We start from the raw sequence: 22,070 nt of genomic DNA on the forward strand, positions 1-22,070 counted from the left end.
TAAAATTAATAAATTTTAATTTAGTATTTATTTAAAATTAAGATCCGAGGGTTAACTTTAAAAGAAAAAAAATATTATTTTAAGTGTCATTGAAAAAATAATCTATAAAAAATAATTTTATTATTTTATTATCTTTATTTTAATTTATTAAATTTAATTTTAAATTATTTTTTAATATTTTTTAATTAAAATATTTAAAATATGCTTTTTTTATAATAATTCTAATAATAATGTCAAATAAATTCTTATGACTATAAAGTTATGAGTTAAAATAAAAAAATTAATTTAAATAATTTTAATACAGAAATTTAGGAACTTTATAATTTTTAATTAAATCTTTTAATCATTGTTTTATAAAAATAATCTATTAATCAAAGTTTTTTTTTTTTGGCTTATTTAGGTTAGGAATTGGCTCCACTACTAATGACAAGATATTAAATCCAATTTTAACTAATTAGGGTGATTAAGTGCTTATGGTTCCGCAAAACGAAAAAATAAAAAATAGAAAAACAGGGGAAGCAAGCAAGAGACAAATAGAGAGAAGAAACGGTCCTTTCTTATACAAATTGTTAATGGCGACGGAGGAAGAGCTCCTCCCTTTCCCATCTTCTGCCACTCCCTTTCTCAGAGATCTCATTCTCTTTATCCTTCTTCTTCAGGTACTCTCTCTCTTCCTCTGTGTATACATGCATTTATCTTTTTTTTTTTTTTGGTTTTCTTAGATCAAATCATCTGATCATCGTTTGATTATCAAAGTCCATTTCATTTTTTTTTTTCTACTCTCAGTGGATGTGTCCATTTGGTTTCATTCCCAGTTAATTTGTATGTTGAATGAGTTGGGTTTTGTAAATATTTTTTTGGCTTCATTTTAATCGGAAATTTGTGATGCCAATTCATTATGTCTGATTATTACGATTTATTATTGATAATTTATGTTTCACAGAAATCAAAATTCTTTTTTTGATTCCTTTTTATTAGTTTAAATGGTGGGTATTGTTGCTGATTCGTGTTTTTGCAATCAGATGTTTGTTTTTAAGTGACATTTATTCTGTTTAGCTTACGTGTTGTTTTTGTTTTTGTGTGCAGTTGATTGGTTTTTGAAATTGAGTTTCGCTGGTGATGATGATAAGGAAAGATTGAGTGTGAGTGTGTGTGTATGTGTGTGTGTGAGCGAGAGAGAGAGAGAAAGAGAAAGAGAGAGAGAGAGAGGTTTATTTGAGCTGTAAATGTCGTCTGGAGAAGACGAAAAGCAATGGAGTTGTGGAAAAGCCGGAGCAGTGAATTTGCAGAAAGTTGGTTCAATAGTGCGCGATATCGGAGAGCCTTGTCTTTCTCAATCGCCCATAAAGGTTGTTATTGCTGTAAGACTCTCTTCAACCGTTTTATTGTCTCTTTTTGTTTGTTTGTGTACCTTACTATGATTATTGATGAAAATCAACACCATTTCTTTCTTCTTCTTTTCTTTTTTCCACTTAAAATATGTTTTGGGCGCTTTAGGAAGTTGTTTGTTCATTTGGTCCATATCAGACTTTGAGTGGCGAGTTCTTCAAGAATCAAAATGTATTGTCTGTGCACAATGTTACATATGTTAGATGGTTTATGCCTTTACGTAAAAAGTGTTGCCACTTATGCACTTACAGGGAAAGAATACAAAGAAATAAGAAAAATTCTTATCAACTGCGAAATGGCATGCCCGACTGTCGCCAAAAGTGAGAGATTGTGGGGTAATAGGATAAAAAGAATGATGTGAAGCGGAGAAGTAAGAAGAGACTTGATTAGAAATTAAGTGAGAAATTGAGAACAATAGCTTGACTTCAGTAGTGGTAGGATAGATGTATGAGATCATTAACTGTGATCATGTGTCTTCTGTCCCTGTCCCTTTGGAGTCAAACGATTTTAGTATATGCCTGGACCATAGGGATGACACGTTAGTCATTTTATTATATATATTGGGAATTCTAATCTACGTTTCTATTTTGAAAAGACATTATTTCTAGTGACTTGCTCAATTTGGATGGAATTGCTCCCCTTTTTTATTATGTTTTTTAAATTTATTTTTTAAATGTAATTGTAATGATGATTGGTTTTCTCCTTATCTGAATAAGGTTCTCACATTAGATTCTATTATGGGGCAGCTAAGCAGAATGCTTAAACCAGACAAGTGGCAGGCAATTTTTGATACTGATGGGAAGGTTTTTGGTTTTCAAAAAGCACTCAAGTCTATTGTTTTGGGGGTATGTTGTTTCATCATTGCCATATATCCAGAAATCATTTGCTGCTGATTCACATGTGCTATTAGTTCATTTCTATAGAAAACTTACCCTTTTCAGTTCATATTTTTTACTCATTGAAGTTATATTAGTAATAAGATTTGGGGGGCTGTGAGGGGGGTTTGTGAAAAGTTATTATTATGCTTAATGCTCTTGTCTTTCATAATTGTTTATCATGATTAATTCATTCCAATTAAGATTTGGGTATCTTCATATGTGCATGGAAGTCATTTAATAAGCATCTCAATCCATTTTCATTTTCATGCAATTCTAGTCTAATCTAAAGTTTAGTATCTGTTGAATTTTCCGCATGAAATTTTCCATTGATTAGGGATGTGGCTTTGTAGCTTGACCATACTAAAAAGGCTGAGGTTGGGAGCATTTGTTGCTGCATATTATTTTGATAAGAGAAGAAATTTCATTGAGAAAGAAGAAAGGAGAGCGGACAGGAATCCTTTTATAAAATTCAGCAGACAACTAAAAAAAAAAAAGGATAACAAAATAATGTCTACCATTCAAGTTGGATAACACACAAAGAAATCCCCCTAAAAGCTATATATATATATATATATATATATTATTTTATATATGTTATATTTTAGAATAAAAAGAATTGTAATATGGTATTGATGTGATGCCACTTGGTCATCCATGTAGACGATACTCAAGTGTTATTTTATGTCATACAAGCACTACTTAAGTGTCATTTTAATAATGTTAACCAAAATTTATATTAAAAATGATAACATATAAAAACATCGGTTTCTAAATTGACACAGAAAACAGTTCCACAGTAAAGTAGCACTAAACCACATGACATGTATTTTTAGTTTTTGTTTTTTCATATATACTAAATGTGAGTCGCATTTTTTGAATTGTGAATAAACATGCTGATACTCCATGTTATAGCTCTGAATAGTTTTATATGGTTCTCTAAAAGCAAGCTTTTATACTTCATTTCTCTTCTTGTTTATTTGTATTTATATCGTCACCCATTTTGTTGAAGGGTTATTAGGCCTTCCTTGCTGGAGGCTAAACGAGTTTGAGCTGCTAGTTGTAGAAATTTTGCATATGTTTTGTTCACCTTTAGAATGATGATCAACCTCAGCATAGCATACCTGCCGTGGATGCTTTAAGATTATAGGATCTTTCTTGTATTTCATATTGTCTAGCTTTGTCTGCAGTTGCAACTTGAAAGTTTTATGTTTATTCATTTAAATTTTTGTTCAGTCTACTTCCTTCTCACGTTTTGCTTTTTTCACTTGTTCTCTATATTTGGGCATTTTTTTTTAATGTTGCATTGTTCACTAGTTTATTGATTTCAATGTCTCAGTGTCCTGCTTTCCCTGTTACCCTAAAAGATGATCCTATCTAGTTCCTCTGGCTTCTATATAATTGTAATTACCTCATTTGCTGCGTGTCATAGGGTGTGGATCCAGCAATAAGGCCAGAAGTTTGGGAATTTCTTCTTGGTTGTTACGCATTGGATAGCACTGCTGAGTACCGAAGGCAACTGAGGACAGCCCGAAGGTCTAATGCTTTTTATTTTCTATTTTTTTCCGTAATAAACTTTCCTTAAGGTGCTATTTCTTCAGCTGCACTGCTTGCATGTAACTAATTGAATAATTATGCAGGAACTTCTACTAGGTCTTTTAAGTCTACTAATTTTAGGAAGTAGCATTTTATTTTGGAAGTTAGTGTTGGTTTTATGTTCCTAATTAGATTGGTTAGTATTTTCTTATTTTGAGGTACTTGATCCTAGTAGTAGTAGTAGTAGGATTAATATTGTTATACTATAAATACTGATGTCTGGTATTGATGTGGACTTGGTGCCCAACAAAGCTGAATTTCAAAAAAGGATCCATATTGCAGAACTCAACTAATTTGGGGTTAAGGCTTAGTTGTTGTTGTATGAATACCTATGTTATCTAGGAATTTTATTAGAGAGTCTATTATGATTATTGGAAATTGAGAATTAATAAAATTTGAGAGTTTATTTCTTTTCCCCTTTTGAGTGTTCTTTGTGGTTCTACGTCAACTAATCTTGGTAAATCAAATTATTTCTATCTTTTGCAATTCTTTTGTTTTCTGCATTTTCTGATTATTGAGTTCATTCTCCTTCTCTTGTACTTTTTATGTTAATCTATGGATGCCTAGGCTTGTAGTTATTTGGAGGAAAAACCTATTCATGTAATTTCGGTTTTATTTTGTCATCTCTATTTACTTTTTATTGTGAAGAAAAATCTTAATTTATTGATGCTGTGAATTATCTTTCCACATGATTTTGTTTTCTATTTCTGCTTTTCTAGAAAAAAAGGATGATCATGTGTTTCTCGATTAATAAGATCTTAACATAAGACCAATCTTTACCAAATTTACCCCAGAGATTTAGACTTAGTTACTAGGTTGAGCTATGAAGTTCCTTTTTTTTCCCTTAATGTTCTCATCTTCATATTTTCTTCTCTTCTATTTTCTCTTGCTCAGCCTACACCCATAATTCTTGCATTGTCATGAATGGGGTGGTTTACATTTTAGATATATGCAGTGAGTACCTCCTCTCTGGGTTAAGCTACTTTTTTGAAGGATTTGGAGTGATTAACATTTTTTAATTTCTAGATTATTGTAACTTTGTCTGGATGAAACAACTTTATGAAACCTTTCATGCAGGGAGCGCTACGAGGAACTGATTAAGCAGTGTCAAATGATGCATTCAAGTGTAGGAACTGGTGTACTTGCATATGTTGTGGGGTCCAAAGTTATGGATATGAGAATGTCATCCAAGGATGATGGGAAAGGGGAAGCTCAAGTCAAAAGTAGACATGCTTCTATTGATACTGCTAACAAATTAGAGAATTATAGTGATTGGAATAATAATTGTACAGAAACATCATATGCATGTGAAAGGGAAAGTTCTAGTGATTCTGGTGAGCTTGTCAGTGTGAGGGGAAGCACAGACAGTGCAACATATGATTCTTGTTTTCTACCCACTTCTGGCCCCTATAATAGTGGTTCGCCTGAAAGAGGGAGTGAAGCTCATGAATCACAATATGTAGCAAAGAGTTATTTTGATTTTCCTCCTTTACCTGTCACAGATTTATTTGATCGAGGAGAAGATGAGGAAGAATGTATTGTGCATGATTTTGAACCTTCTACTCAACAAAAATTAAGATTTCAAGATGACAGAATGCACAGTTTTCAAATTGATAACAACATAGATTTAATTATGGAATTGGTTGGTTCACCATCTAACGATGTTTCACATTACAACAACTCTGAAATTGAAATAGTTCATGATGATGATCATGAACCAGTATCACGGTCTAATAATCAGGATTATGAAAAAGAAATAGTGAACAGATTGAGAATATCAGATGCTCCGGAGACACCCTTGTTAAATGCAGCTTCTCAAGGAGGGGCTAGAGGTGATGACAAAGTGTCTGAATGGCTTTGGACTTTGCATCGAATAGGTACTTGGTTATGCATTTTTTTTCATGTTATCTCAAAGGCAGTGAAGCTATGCCATGAATTTATCTCATCACTGTTCTTCTGAGCAGCCAACATTTCTTGTTTTCCAGTTGTTGACGTGGTACGAACAGATAGTCATCTTGAATTCTATGAGGATAAGAAAAATATAGCTAGGATGTCTGATATCCTTGCTGTCTATGCATGGGTTGATCCTGCCACTGGTTACTGTCAAGGTTTCGACCTTTTTCTATTTCTTAATTTTTCTGACAATCCTTTATAATTTATGTGTTATTTGTATAAATATTATTTAATGCTAAATTTTGAAAATTGACTTTGGCCTTGGAAAATTTGAACATAAAGTTCACCAATTTTCTTTGGTTTTCTGATTTTAGGTATGAGTGATTTGTTGTCTCCTTTTGTTGTCCTCTTTGAGGATGATGCTGATGCATTTTGGTGTTTTGAGATGCTTCTAAGGAGAATGGTATTACTAACCATTGCAGACTTGTTTATCTAGATATCTTTATTTTCTTATCTAAGACTAACAAATGGTTTTATACCTCTCCAGCATGAAAATTTTCAGATGGAGGGACCAACTGGAGTGATGAAACAGTTGCAAGCATTGTGGCACATCTTGGAACTCACAGATAGAGAAATGTTCGCACACTTGTCACGTATAGGTGCTGAAAGCCTCCATTTTGCATTCCGAATGCTAATGGTTCTTTTCCGTCGAGAGTTATCTTTTGATGAGGCTCTTCAGATGTGGGAGGTTTGTAGTCTTTAGCCATTCTCCATCATAAATTACAACAACTTTATGACGTTGGTTACATCATTATTTATCCATTATTGGATTTTTTTTTGTTTTGGAACATGAAAATTTGCAGCAACAAGTAGATGTGTATAATGGTTCTTGTTTTGCATTTTTACCTTGCTAAATGCATGTCTGTTTTCCCAAAGAATGTGTCCAAGAGGGGGGAGGGTTGCATTGGACTAGTCAATATTCCGGCTCTTGCTTGAAGCCTTAATGAAAATAGAAAATATGAACTTCGGCATGTGAGATCAAGATATGTTTATGTGTGCTAAGATGACTAAAACAAAAGAACAAATGGTGGTAGATCACTTGACTACAAATATAATTTGTTTTTGAACTAAGAAATATGGAAAAACAGTAATATAATTTGATTTAAGTGATATTTAAGCAACAACCCTTCAAGATAAAAAAGCAAACATCCAAGCAATTTAACTTAGAACAAATATATCAATATAAACAATTTAAAGTACTGAAATATAAAAGAGTAGGGTTAAGAAGTGTGAACACAAAGATTTAGAGTGATTTGGCTTCCAATGCCTACATTCACTACTCAAAGTTCTTCTTTGAGCTTTTCTCTCCGCTAATAAGTTCGTTTCAAGGGCAAGCATTAAGCCAATCTACACAAAGTTTCATGAGTGCTTGTCAACTGTTAGTGTTCATACACTTAACTTTCTGTCAAGCTTCACCAAGATGCTTGACAACCTTCACAATACCTTTAAATAGGTTTTGATTTTTGATTTGAAGTCACACTCAATTCACAATGACATATTTGAATAAAGAAGAGAGAGATTGTTTGTCAGGAAGTGCACAAATAGTAAAATGCTCAAGATTGAAAGCTCTCCACAAATCTCATAAATTCTCACAAATTAAGTGGCTTTCAATTACTTCAAAATGGCTAAAATAAAGGTATATATGTGTTCTTGACTAGAATTTAGAGAGGGACTGCCCATCAAACGGCTTGTTTGACATGAAAAGAGACATTATTTTTGTCTTTTTCTACTGATGTGACAGGTCTGTAGGATTGAGAAAATTAGACTTCTAATTTCAAACTTAGTCATCTAATTTTGCTTATGCCTGAAAACCACAAAAATACTCAATTTGGCCCAGAGCAATTAGCCGTCTATTTTTAAAATTAGACATCTAATTTTGCTTATGCTAGCAAACATCTGGGATTTCAAAAGGACACTTAAAGATTTGTTTTAGGCCTATAAAATATTTTATCATGAAGCAAAAACCTGTTTAAAATCTTGGATTTGAAAAAGATTTACAGTAAAATGATTTTCTTGGCCATCCAACTCTCTATCCTTGTACAAAATCCAATGAAAATAAAAATTAAGGACATTCTTGAGACTTTGCACTCTTCAAACATTCTTCAAGCCTTTTTCACATCATGTAATTTTTACTCCATTGAAGTGCTTTGACTTTGAATGTAGCCTAGGTTGTCTCAAATGGACTTTTGCATAATGGTTAAGCATGATTCTTTTAAGTTTTATTATCATCAAAATTAAGCTCATTTGAGCTATGGGGCTGACAATATCATTTGTTATTCTGACCAATTGTTGAACAAATCTCCTCAAAGCTGTTTGTCTCTTTTAAGAACATGAATATTGTGGTTGTTTGCCTTATCATTTGGTAGATTTGCTTATTATCCTCATGTTGTCATTTTCTTTCTTCATGTTTTTCTCAAAAATTTTTTTAGAGTTTGATCTATTTTGTTTTCATATAATGACTTGACCTATAGGAATCCCTAAAATTTCCAAAGCTTTTGAGATCCTTTCTTTGCCACCGCTAAAATTCTGACTTGACTCTTCAAATCAGTTAAACTTAGTTCCTCCATCAAAAACTTAAATCATCAATTAATAAATAAGATTTGTGTGCTAGCAAACCACAATAAGAACATTTAAAAATAGAAATTAAAATAACATGGAAAGTTAAGGGATAAAAGCTCTTGGTTCGAATAATAGACCTAAAATAGGTTAATAACAAAAGAAGAGTTTTAAACTTTTTTAAATCCTTTGAAAATTACTATTTTGCATTTTTTTTTTGTAATAATTGTTTTTTATAATGAAATGGGCACTTTTTATTTGTTGGAAAATATTATGACTCGTTTCTTTTTAATCAATTTTCAAATTGTTATTATTGCAATTAGTTAAGGCTCTTAATTGGTATATAAATAAAAAATAAAGAACCTAAAAAAATTACCATCTCTCCACTTCTTTTATCCTTCTTATTTAACCTATATATGTAGCGGAGAGCAGTTTTCGGTTTAAACCGAAAAATCGAACCGAACCGAACCAATTGAATTCGATTCAATCAGTTCGGTTTTAAAATTCAATCAGTTCGGTTCGGTTTATAATTTTGATAATTTCGATTAATCGGTTCAGTTCTGTTATTTTCATAAAAAAATCAAAAAAATCGAACCGAACCGAAATTATTAATATATATAGGAAATAAAAAAAAATCGAATCGAACCGAACCGAAATCAAAGAAAACAGAACCGAACCTTTAGATTTTTGAGTTTTGATTTCTAATTTTTTTTTGTTTTTATGTTTTTATTATTTAGATTTAATGTTAAAAATATGAAATTTTATAAATTTCGGTTTGATCGGTTTAAAACTGAACCGAACCGATATTTATCGGTTCGATTCGGTTCTGTTTTCTCTTATCAATCGGTTTTGTTCAGTTTTTAAAATTTTTGATTTTCGGTTTTCGGTTTTATCGGTTTGGTTCGGAACCGAACCGACCGTTTGCACACCCCTATATATATGATAATATTTTATTTGTTGTTACGTCTATAAACCTATGAATTCACATGGACAATATGACATAATAATGTTTTGTAACAAATTACATGGAATAGAGAATCAATTGACCATATAGGTTGCAAATTGGAAAATTGTTGTTTGGTATTAATTTTGTTTTTTGTTTTTGGTTTTTGTTTCTGATTTTGAAAATTTAATTTTCGAAAAAGAAGTTGAAGGGTTTTCCTTTGTTGCAACAACCTATTTTTATGCTTTAAAACACCAAAAAAAATTATTTTATTTTTGTAAATTTTTTTTTGACGATTAGGCAACAAAAACCAAAAACAAATAGACATCTTACGGGCTTTATCTATTTGTGGTTGTTTCAAAATTTATACATTTAATTGATTGATCTCTTTGTTCCAGGGATCAAAATATAATGTCTAGTGCATAGAAAATGTATAAAATTGTTCTCTCTCTCTCTCTCTCTCTCTCTCTCTCTTCCTTTTTAAAGATTATGATGCATTCAATTTTGAGTTCTTATCTACATCTGGGTATGTACGAGTACACCCACCCAATCATGAATGATAGATGAGATAAAAATGAGTGGTTCCTGTCTAAAATCACTGAATCATGGTAGGTTGCCTACATAATTTTTCTCCTATGATAATTTTATATTAGTTGGATGTATGAAGTGGGGCCATAGACTTTGATGTAGACAAAAAATTTCCTTTAATGTATTTAATTAAGTTTAATCAAAATATTTCTTTGAAATGTTTATGTTCATGATTAAAGAAATTTACTACAACTTAACTCAACTCAACTAAGCCTTTATCCCAAAAATTTATTGGGGTCGGCTATATGGATTCTCTTTATCCACTCTAAATGATTTTGGGTTAAATTCTGGGAAATGTGTAATGTTTCTAGGTCATATTGTTCTACTCTCCTCTAAATCAGTTTAGGTCTACCTCTTCTTTTCTTTCTATTCTCTAACCCAATGTGCTCTCCTTGTTTAACTGGAGCCTCCGTATGTCTACGCTTTACACGACCAAACCACCTCAATCTCCCTTCTCTCAACTTATCCTCAATTGGCACCACTCCTACCTTTTTTCTAATACTCTCATTATCGACTTTAAATAGTCTAGTATGGCCACTCATCCACTTTAACATTCTCATCTCTGCAACTCTCATCTTAGACACATATAGCTTCTTCATTACCCAATACTCACTACCATATAACATATCCGGTTGTATGGTTGTACGGTAAAATTTTCCTTTCAAATCATTGGGAATCTCACGTTCACATAAAACTCCCGTGGCACGTCTCCACTTCAACCATCCTGCTTTAATCCTATGATTAACATCCTCTTCACATCCCCCATCTACTTGAAAGATTGAGCCGAGGTATTTAAAGTGATTACTTTGTGGTAATACCACTCCATCCAAATTAGCTCATTCCGTATCACTAGTTCGGATAATTGTAAAAGCTGCAAGTGTAAATCAGATTTATCATTTTATATTATTCCTTTTGTTGCTTAAATGATTGTTGAAAGTGGCTTCACTATTATTGACATTGGGGCTGTAAATGAACCAAGCTATTTGTGAGTTGCTCAAGACTTGGCTCGAAAAAAGGTCAACTCGGTTCGGCTCATTTAGAAAATGAGTCGAGTTTGAGCTCATTTAAAAACAAGCCGAGTTTAAGCTTAGTAGTATTTGGCTCGTTAATGCTTGTGAGCCAATTTACAAGCTTGCAAGCTAGCTTGTTAAATAGACTCATGATTAAACTCATTTGTAAAATTATTTATATTTGTTATTGTATTTCATTATATTATAAATATTTTTTATTTTATTAAGAAATGTTCTAAAATAATATGTTGTTTAAAATTATGATACAATCAATATATAATGTGTATTTATTAAATATAGTTTTTTATAATTTAAATTTAATTTTTTTGTGAAATTTAGGTTATTTTTTATATGAGAGCTAATAAAAATTGTATAGTTTGAACTTCATAACCATAAATCTAAACTCACTCTGGAAATGAGTCGAGCTACTCGAGTTTCAATTCTATAAAAAGTTTGGTTTGGCTTGATTCCTTTAGAATTTGTTTTCTAAACGAGTCAAGCTTGAACTTATAGATGTTAGGCTCGAATTCGAAAAAATTTTGACGAACCAAGGCCGAACTCTTTAAAGTTCGGCTCGGCTAGGTTTGTTTATATCTCTAATTGACATATATACACCTATTATTTATAAACTAGACTTGTATATTTGCTCCCATTGACCAAAATCCCTGCCTTCGCCACTGTCTATACCTCGTCATGATGGGAATGAGGTGGGCTTGTGTTGTTTACGATATTCTATGGGGGCTATAGTTGTGGTCCAGTGAACAGGTGCTACTTATGAATAATGGTAGATATGGATAAAAGATCTACATAATTTTTGAAATAAAGTTGAAGTTTATCATTAATTATATCAATGGATTGCTCTGTTACAATGAAAAAAAATGGTAATTTAAAGGACCTAATGTCTTAGAGTACATAATATTTGATAAATGTAGTAGACAACTAGAAGTAGTAATAACATTTGCATCTCATATGCACATTCTGCCAAAAGTTCTGACATAATAGTGTTTGGGTCATCATATTTCAATAATAGGAATGAGATATATATATATATATATATATATATATTTTTTTTTTTTTCTAAAGCTGTCGACTTTCAAAATGGTATGATCCATTTACATGTTCTTTTCTTCTTTATTCTGGAGTGACAAATTTAACCTCGGCTTTCCTAAAAATTCAATTAAAGTTAACAATTGAATATGCATACTGGGGTATAACTGGAATTTTGTTAAATGGTTATGGGTCATTTGAATGGAGTGGTACTGTCCCAAAGTAATCACTTTAAATATCTAGGCTCAGTCCTTCAAGTAGATGGGGGATGTGAGGAGGATGTTAGTCATAGGATTAAAGCCGGATGGTTGAAGTGGAGACGTGCCACGGGAGTTTTATGTGATCGTAAGATTCCCAATAAGTTGAAAGGAAAATTTTACCGTACAACCATACGACCGGCTATGTTATATGATAGTGAGTGTTGGGCACTGAAAGAGTCGTATGCGTCTAAGATAAGAGTTGCAGAGATGAGAATGTTAAGGTGGATGAGTGGCCATACTAGACTAGATAAAGTCCGTAATAAGAGTATTAGAGAAAAGGTAGGAGTTGTGCCAATTGAAGATAAGTTGAGAGAAGGGAGATTGAGGTGGTTTGGTCATGTGAAGTGTAGACATACGGAAGCTCCAGTTAGGCAAGTAGAGCACATTAAGTTAGATGATAGAAAGAAAAAAATGGGTAGACCTAAATTGACTTGGAGGAGAGTAGTACAACATGACCTAGAAGCATTACACATTTCTGAGGATTTAACCCAAAATCATTTAGAGTGGAGAAAACGAATCCATATAGCCGACCCCAAATTTTTGGGATAAAGGCTTAGTTGAGTTGAGTTGAGTTGGTTATGGGTCATATTTGTGCAACTTGATACAATGGCCCTTGTAAAAAAAATTGCTGTTTTCAAATTGGCAGGTTGATTAATGATATGACCGATTCTCGTGTTAGAATAGTTTGACACAATTATGATACTAACATGATTAAGGCAAATCCAAATCCTCTTATTAAATGATGATTTAGTAATGCTTTGAATGTGCCTCTATTTTGTCATCTTTGAAGATGACATTGAAAGAAAGCTGAATCTGAAATTGCTAATTTTTCCTTGATCTGGCATTTCTGCTAAAGAGATTTCATGTTTTAACCATGGTTATATTATCTTGAATTGGTTTCAGCATAGTTGGAAGACAATTATAAGCTTAATTGATAGGTTTTTGTTGGCCCCTTCATCTTCTTGTGGTGAATTTGTATTCGTTAGTGACAGATGTTTTCCTAATCCTGCAGTTTGATGAACATAGTATTTTAAAATTTAAACATGTTTTTATAGATGAGTAGTACCGAGAAATGATGAAAGATAATAACTTTCTGAATTTTCAGAGTTGGCTTTATTAGATCTGATTTTTATGAGATCATCTTTAATACAGATGATGTGGGCTGCTGATTTTGATGAATCATTGGCCTGTGATTTAGAAGAGAACTGCCTGGAGGCACTGGTGCTACATCTTCCAAGGGATTCTGGAGGGGAATTAAAAGTAGAAAGCACAGAAAATGGTAATGGTAGTTCAAATGATTGTTCACAAGTGAAGCATGGAAATATGGACCACTCCATCTCTGAGGACACTGCAATGAAGTCAGTATCAGCTTATCCCTTTTGTGGTTTGACAAGGAGTTTTTGGTCAAGAACTGAACGAATGCAGATTAGCACTGTAGTCTCATCTACTAAAAATGGGGATGATGAATTACCTGTCTTCTGTGTAGCAGCAATCCTCATCATGAACCGGCTGAAAATTATTAGAGAAACTCGCTCAATTGATGATATGATAAAGGCAGGTGCATTACTGTCAATTACTTGCTTCATCTAGTTAATGTGAGATGCTTTGGGATAAGAAGCACTTTATATTACCATTAATCCTCAAATTTTCTTTTGTCAACTACTGGGACCATGTATTTTTCTTTGCCCAGTGTCTACTTCTTTACTTGTTGATGATCTCTTTCTCTCTCTCTCCCTGATGACGTAATGTATGACCAGTTAAGAAGAGCATATGTCTTGCTTATTGAAGTGTATATCAGGTAAAATGCTTGTATGGGATGTCTTGAAAAGAAAAGATTTAAAGAAAAAGTTTAAAGATAGAGTAGTTTTTCTCTTCTTGAGTTCTTGTCATAGCAAAAAAAGTTCCTGATGTTTTGATCATGGGATCCTGTATAAGTGCCAGCAATCTTTCATAGCATATTACTGACTTTAATATGCTAGGATTTATTATGTTGAGTAGCATTCGAAGAAATTTATGATCTTGCCAAAAGTCAAATTGATGCATGTCAACCTATCTACAATTTTTAGTTACCTATTAATTATCTTTATTTTTCTGCCAGTTTTTTTTTTTTTTTTTTTTTTAATCAACTCTTATGCCCTAAACTGAGTATATTGTAGGGAAAAGCACTTTATAGCTAACCTCAACTAGTTGGATTTGAGGCTGACTTGACTTCTATTGAACCTGTATATTTAAATCATTGCAGATTTTCAATGATAAACTGCCAAAGATCAATGTCAAAAGATGCATACGCACGGCAATCAAACTGCGCAAGAAGTACTTTTACAAGGTTTGGTGGTTATTTATTTGCTCATTTATTTAGAGCATCAATTAAGATAGTTTGATTATATTCAACATAGAGAATCAAATGCCCCAGTATGAAAGTGTGATAAGTTGTTTGAGGAAGGAGTGAAAGGGGAAGGGGGAGACTTAAGATAACATGAAGGAAAGTGGTATCAAAGTATTTACTAGTTTTGGTTTCGCATATTGATGTGGTCTTGGTTTCCAACAAAGTTAAATGGTGAAAAAGTATTGAAATAGCTAATCCTACTAGTTTGGGATTAAGGCTTAGTTATTGTTGTTCATGCAACACAACAAAGTAAAAGAATGGATTTTAAAAAAGAAATCCTTTAATTTTTTGCTTATTTGATTTTCTTTACAACATACCCATAAGATGAGTGTGGTGGAAATTCAGATGTTAAGATGGATATTTGATAACATGATAATGGATAAGGCTCAACTAGTTTGAGATTAAGGCTTAGTTGTTTTTGTTGTTGTTGATTTTCTTTACAAAGTCTTTTTTTTCTCTCTTTCTTGAAGGGAAATGCTATCTTTTGCTTATGCTTGACTCTATGCTATTTTTTTTTTCTATCACGGCTTCTTTTCATGAAACCTTTTTTTTTTTTTTGAACAGCTGATAAAAAGCAAGAACCCTGCAGCTCAGAATGGTGACTAGGCAGTGCTATTTCTTGTAAACTTCTACCAACAGAAGCACTGCAACTATGGTCTGTGATGTAAAGTTTGAGTAACACCTACAAAGTTATTTGGGTCTTTTACAATGGAGTTGTGTAGCGCTGCCGTTCAAAGGCGTTGTTCAGATCTTTGTACTTTCATTATCTCCTTCATAACTTTTGTGAGGTAACTACTGTGTGGTTAGGGTTCTGCTTTCCTTCACTGCAATAATATGCCTGATGCAAGAAAATTATCAAATCATATGTATTAATGCTGTTCAGCTTCAGAGTTCGTTTTACGCACTTGCAACTTTCTGCAAATAAATGTTTTGTTCAGACGGTTTCTTGCTGTGGTCCCTTAACAAGTTACTTAGAAACTATAAATGCCTATATTGTTGAAAGTATCTGGTTATGGGGCATGTTTCTGCTCTTTGTAGTTTGTACACTACTTATGACAACAACATTTATAGGTTAGTTAAAAGGTGAAAAGGTGAGAAATAATTGTGTTTAATTGGATCAAATTTCAGGAGAAATGAAAGAATAGTTGGAACAGCATACATTATATAGAATGATTGAATGAAAGGTAGATGTTTGGTTTTTCTTGGAGCCATCTAATCCAGTCCTTATAAAATTTATTACTAATAAAAATGTTGAATATAAGATACATTATTCTTGTTCTAATTTATTATTGATACAATGGTATACAAAGTTTCTGTTCAAACCTTACTATCTACATACTGAAAAAAGCTTGTTCAAATACAGACATTCCGCATGATCTTGGCACTTATTTCTTTGTACCATGTGAATTTTTCGGCCTTTGCTTTTGGTAATAGATACTTAGGCTCTGTTCAAACCGTACTATCTGCATACTGAAAAATACTTGTTTGGTACAGATATTTCACATGATCTTGGCACATATTTCTTTGTACCATGTGAATTTTTCTGCTTTTTTATTTTGTTAGTAGATGAAATTTTTTAAAATAGTTTTGGTAGGTAGTCTTAGTTTTTATTTTGCAGCATAATATGTGTGATATATTTTATACTTCTTATAGTTTTAAGGGAAAGATGTAGTTTTGGTAAAAATATGTCATTTTAATTTATAAAATTACTCAAATGTTGAATTTTATAAATCTAGAGGGCCAAAGTGTTTGTTTATGATAAAGGAATAACTAAAATGTGTGTGTCAAACCTTCTCCCCCTCCCCACCAAACTTTAGGATTTTTCACTTTGCTGTTGTTTGTAAATTTTGAGAAGCTTAATGTTACTTATCAAAGGTCAAAGGAGAAAAATAAGGAGGATTGAGGAAGTCTTCAGGAGGATCCCAGGAGCATGCCACAGTTGTAGCGGCAGGTTACTTAGATCAGCTGGAAGTAGTTATACCAGCTTTAGTAGGTACTTAGAGGAAGTTACAGTAGCTAGTAACCCGTTTACAGTGTCCAATAGAAATTCAGCAGCTGTTACTGACAGTTATAGTATTGATTAGGCTATGAAAGGAAGGAGCTTTCTATAATTCATTCTAGAGATGTCAGAAATAATATCTTCTTTGCCCTCTCAGTTTCCTCTCTCTCTCTAACTTCTCAATTTCCTTCCTTTCTTTCTCAATTGCTCTGCTATGGTTCTGAAACGCTAACTTGTGGTATCAGAGCAGTACAATCTTAGGGATTGCTTCTGCATACACTCTTCCTTTCTATTCTCTCTCTGTTTCTTTTCTTCTCTCTTTCCTCTCTTCTTTTCTCATCTCTTTCCCTCTGTTTCTTCTCTTTTCTTCCCCTTTTTCAGATTTTTTTTTCTTCTGCCCTTCTCTCTATTCTGCTTTTTTTGCTTCTTTCTTTCTCGAAATTCTTCTATCTTCTTTTCTTGATTTCCCCTCACAATTCTCGTTCCCTGTCTTCCTATTCTTCTCTTTGAGAATCAAGAACCCTTTCTTTCTTTGGAAACAAGTCTTTTTCTATCAGTCTTTTTCCTGTTTTGGGTGTTACAACATCAGGTTATGGAAAAACTATCTTGGGAATAAAAGATTCTTGCTCTAGAACATGGCATGCACAAAGTTAATGAGAAAGGATTTAAAAGATTTGAAGAGTTTCTGGAGCAGAAATTTAAAAAACTAGAAGTGCTGGATCAGAAAGTGGAATGATTGGAGAGTCGATTCAAGCTGCACAACCCAAAGATCGATTTCAAGATTTGGAGCAGAAATACCAAATTCAAGAAGAAAATATTCATCAGGGCTTTAAAGAAAATGATTCTGTAATTGTTTCCAGCTGCAAGAAAAAAGCAATCTTGAATCAAAGTTGAAGGTTGGTGAGTTCTTTGCTATTGCTGGAAAAATGGAAGACTCCAACATCAAATCTAAACCCTCAAATCAAGATAACTATGGTATGATTCTTGCCTTTGAATCTATTGCAGTTTCAGAAAGAGAATTTGAGGTGTCATTAAAAAATTCTGGGTATGCACAATTCATTCCCAAAACTGAATCTTTTGGTGCTGAGATTCTTGTAGATGTTCTTGAAAAAGGGAATAATAAAGGAGTTACAAAAAGTGTGGGTGTTGTCAGCAAGTGGCAGTGTTTTGGGAGCCAAGACGGTGAATTCAGCTGTTGTGATATTATAATTCTCATGAAAGATGAATGGGAGATATCAAGAAGGCAGAGAAAGAAATTAATTCCATATTATGGGCTGCTGGATGAAGTTGATATAGTAAATGATATTCATACAGAAAATGTCATCTCTGGGGCACTTGTTGCAAACAAAGGTAGTCACAAGTGGTCACCAAAATGTCCTGCTAGGGCTAATTGAATGGTATGAGATGTCAATTGCTAATCTAAGAAAGTGCTAATTTGCTGACCTTAGAAAATGCACCGTTGTTTATTGAACTTTGGGGAAAATTCACCATGATCGTTAAACTTTGTTTCAATTTCATCACTAAAATTTGATTTCACATACAATGTAAGTCAGCATGGTGTGTGGTGATCAACATCTCTTGAAAATCAACTATAACGAGTGACCTCACCTAAATATATAATTAAGCTACATGTTGCCAAATATAGGTCAAGGAAACTGATGTAAGCTTTGCATGCTTACTTTTTAAAGAGGGTTTATTAATTTTAGACTGCACATTTTCATCATCAGCTTGTCATTATTTATGCTTAACTATCATTTGAAGTTTTGAACTGCTGAGGTGATTATCTGAAGGGCGATCAGACATTTTACATTAATGAATTCAATTCTTGCACTTTTGTGCTCAATGGCATTCTATTTGAAGCTGGACCATATTATATAAATCATATTAAGAGTCAATTCAAGGATTTTTCATAAATGGTATTATTTGAATTGTGGTTCTGTTTTTCATTTTACAGTGGAAGGGTCAAAAAGTGCAACAAGTTTTTTTTTTTTGGTGCATCTGGTTCCTGATAAATTTTCTGCCGTGGACACTCCTGACAGGTTAGGCAAATACATTTTGTATTTTTCCTTCACAGATTTTATTATACCATACTCATGTATTGAAAATTTTGATCCTTGCGCTTCTGTTTATATGTGAAATTGAGAAGAGAACTCAAACCTGTTAGAGACAACATGATCAAATGATTGTAGAGGGTCTAAACATCAAAATCAAGTTCGTAACTTGAAGTAATAGTTATGTAATTTTATTTATGGATGGAAAACAGATTCTTCATGCTCATGCTTTTATTATTTCTGTTTTTTAGCTCTATCCCTGACAAAACAATATCATTTAATTATCATTTTGCTGAGTATGTTTATGTTGATGAATTTATCCTTATAAAGATAATATATTAGGTGTTATTCTGTTATTTCTTGTTTACGACCGAGCAATTCCGGCGTATCTCTCCTGCATTTCCCGTTAGAACATTGATGTTTCCCATCCGATTCATTGATAGAGCAAATGACTTCCTCAAGTCTTCAAAACCAGCAGCAAATTCTTGTGTTATCTCTAGCGTGTCATTACTGAATAGCAGCTGCTGGTCAACACCAAGGACAGATTTGTAGGACAAAACCCTCTTGTAGAAAGTCTCTGTGAATATGTAGTTAGAGCCAGAATCAGGGTTTAGAAACACCAGAGGATCAGATTGGCTCTTTTTGGTTCTGGGTGGACAGAGCTTTCTCATTTCAGCAGCAAATGCTGGGTCCATGTATGGGTCTGGCTTTCCTGTATTATTGTAATTGTACAAACGGTCCTCGATATAGCGACAGTGGGTTTTGCCCAGTGAATGTGCCCCTGTTGTACACAAACACACATACGCTTATTTGACTGGAAAATGTACAGGATCGTATTGAACAGGGCATATCGGATAGATAGCTACTACCATTGTTAGCCTAACTAGAAAATCATGGAAAAATCAGAGAGCTTTTAATATCATGATTTTGCAGATTAGAATAGACTATAGGTTTTTTTTTTTTTTATGAAATTAGATTCATACCTAAGAGGGTTGCAAAATCCAGCACATCTAAGCCTTTAGATTTGAAGTATGCCAATGCCTCTGACAATGGGATGGACGGTGATGGGAGGTCTACCGATGCAGCACTTGATGTCATTCCATCTCTTCTACCTGTATATAAGGGATAAGATGGTGCACCCGCCTGTTGTTTCATTTAGATCATTAAACATATCTCATGAAATTTTTTGTGCATTCCTACATATAATAATCAAGGACTAGATTGCATTGATTAGTTAATATGTTTTCATTTGAAGTTTTTGGATTTTTGTGAAGCAAAGATTATTGGGAAAATTTCCCCAATTTATATTATATCAATAAAGGTAGGATTTGTAGGGTTTCTTACCAAATGAACAGCATCTCTGGTTGCTAGGTTAAGAATATCAGCGCAAGAGACGACTCCAGGGCACCGTTCTTCAAGAACCTCTTTGATCTTGTCTATGAGTGCAAATCCACCGAGTCCCCGGTTTTGTGGTGCAGTTTTCTCTGAATTTGGTCCATCAAGAAGAATTGATGCATCGCAGCCCTGAATTTGGGTCAAATTATTAGTTGTTTTAGCTAGAGAATAAACATAACTAAATGGAAGCTAATAATTTTGGTCAGCAATAATAAAAATAAGTTCAATAGGATATAAAAGCTAAACATTTACGTAAATTAGCAATTATATCCAACCGTTTTAATTTCTGATAGAATGGGCCAAAACTTTAAAATTGGAGTAATTCTATTCAACTGTTAAAATATGCGGTAGCAAGATGTAGATGTTAATGTGTTAAAGTTGTTGATAAAATTACCAAACAAGATTAGTACAAGCGGTGAAGGACTCTTTATCTTTTAAGTAAAATTTTGATTCATATAAATGGAGAAAATCCCAATTAAAAGCGCGCTTTATTAGGATTAGGTCTAACTCGATAGATTACGAGATATATGTAATTTACTAAAAAAAATTGTTGACAAAATTCAAAATGTTCAAATTAATTTTAAAGCAATTGGTTGATTGTAGAATTTAAATTAATTACCAATTTGTTAATCACATAAAATTTTAAAGACTACTGTAATTTATCATTAATTTTTAAATTAAATTTAGTCTCTTTAATTGCAATTATGATAACTAATTAACGATCGCTAATGTAAATCTTTAGATTTTTTTTTGTCCAATTAATTTTATTGTTTCACATCTTAAAACTTGGCCTTTTCTATGTAAAATTGATATAATTATTAATTAGCCAAAAAAATTGGCTGTTTCTGTTGAATAGGCTTAGAAATGATTGAAAGCTATGGAGGGGGAGAAATATTTGCAAGTACTTACAGAGACAAAGCAATCTGAGTAGAGCAGGCGGAGAAGCTTTGGGGTAATGGACTTATCCTTTTGCCAAAACAACTCTACTTGGTGTCTTATATACACCTCTGCCTCAGGGCACGTGGTGTTCCTCTTGTAATATTGCCACTTCAGCTTCACCGGCGGTTGCAGAGTCACCGCTGCCTCCACAATTGCTACAGTAAACAAGCTTAATGCAACAACCACTAGAGGAGAAAACACCATCCTTTGTAATCTTCTCATTCTCTCTCAATACCTAGCTGATGATGGAGTAATGTGCCATAAATGATGATCATTATATAGACTAGCCTTCTGGGTTTCGTCCACGTGGCATTACCAATAACGCCAGGCTAGATAAAATATCATATTAATATTTGAATTTTAGGCTTTAGCACTGAAGTTATTAATGAGGAAGAGTGTGAAGAAAGGCGGAGGGCTAAAAGGCTGTACACATGGGCCAAGGAAGGAGTTTCAACTATAACATTTCTCGTTGCATGGTATGGTATGGTATTCAAGTATGTAAGAAGCAAAGAACGTGCATGCATGTGATCTCTACCCTGGTTTTAGGGTTTTTCAATTCACTATGCAAAAATTCTCTGATCCAAAAATTTTCTTTTGGATGTCCAAAGCACATTTATTTTAAGTTGATATTGAGATTACCAACATAAACAAACTGATTATATTGGTTAATTATCAGTGTTGGATTTTGCATATCAGATTTGGTTCCTATGGCTATATTAAACGAGAAATTAAATAGTATTGCTGTAATTTTATAATAATAAATAAATAGTGTCTAGATAAATAAATAAATATGATTATTTAAAAAAATTGTAAGGCGATACATACGTTTTTACATGTCCACTATTATTAGATTGTCATTTTAAATTGGATATCTCATATGAAATAACCGCTTTATTATATAATTTCTCATGTGATAGATTGACTTTCCTATTTGAAACATTTTAAGTAAATTATATAAACTTATGGGTATGTAATCAGTTGTGAATTTAAAAAAGAAAATTCTAGAGTCTGTATAAACAAATTATATGATATGTTTTGTACACTAAAAAATAGTACATTGAATACTCATATAAAAGCAATTAA

General features: G+C 32.8%; 2 protein-coding genes across 7 annotated transcripts; one reads left to right on the forward strand and one right to left on the reverse strand.

Moving 5' to 3' along the window:
* The first annotated feature begins 468 nt into the window (after positions 1 to 468).
* On the forward strand, positions 469 to 20,164 carry LOC131168732 (uncharacterized). Of its 6 annotated transcripts, XM_058148338.1 has the most exons (13): positions 469 to 659; positions 1,087 to 1,361; positions 2,106 to 2,234; positions 3,697 to 3,800; positions 4,938 to 5,737; positions 5,846 to 5,968; positions 6,128 to 6,216; positions 6,301 to 6,501; positions 13,370 to 13,771; positions 14,460 to 14,543; positions 15,168 to 15,391; positions 18,557 to 18,641; positions 20,025 to 20,164. In XM_058148338.1, the coding sequence occupies exons 2-11, from the start codon at positions 1,227 to 1,229 to the stop codon at positions 15,207 to 15,209; spliced, it is 2,109 nt and encodes a 702-aa protein (XP_058004321.1). In that variant the 5' UTR covers positions 469 to 659; positions 1,087 to 1,226; the 3' UTR covers positions 15,210 to 15,391; positions 18,557 to 18,641; positions 20,025 to 20,164. The 6 variants fall into 6 exon arrangements, with proteins under 6 accessions (XP_058004321.1, XP_058004320.1, XP_058004323.1 ...); XM_058148337.1 differs by lacking the exon at positions 20,025 to 20,164 and having other exon boundaries at positions 18,557 to 18,873; XM_058148340.1 differs by lacking the exon at positions 20,025 to 20,164 and having other exon boundaries at positions 470 to 659; positions 2,136 to 2,234; positions 18,557 to 18,873.
* Positions 19,007 to 21,322, reverse strand: LOC131180750 (probable peroxidase 61). Its single transcript, XM_058148343.1, has 4 exons — positions 20,958 to 21,322; positions 19,998 to 20,177; positions 19,637 to 19,796; positions 19,007 to 19,434 (listed from the first exon to the last, which is right to left on the reverse strand). Exons 1-4 carry the CDS (start codon positions 21,207 to 21,209, stop codon positions 19,007 to 19,009), a joined length of 1,020 nt encoding a protein of 339 aa, XP_058004326.1. The 5' UTR covers positions 21,210 to 21,322.
* Positions 21,323 to 22,070: the final 748 nt, after the last annotated feature.

Source organism: Hevea brasiliensis, chromosome 6, assembly GCF_030052815.1.
Source record: "Hevea brasiliensis isolate MT/VB/25A 57/8 chromosome 6, ASM3005281v1, whole genome shotgun sequence".
NCBI classification, from domain to species: domain Eukaryota; kingdom Viridiplantae; phylum Streptophyta; class Magnoliopsida; order Malpighiales; family Euphorbiaceae; genus Hevea; species Hevea brasiliensis.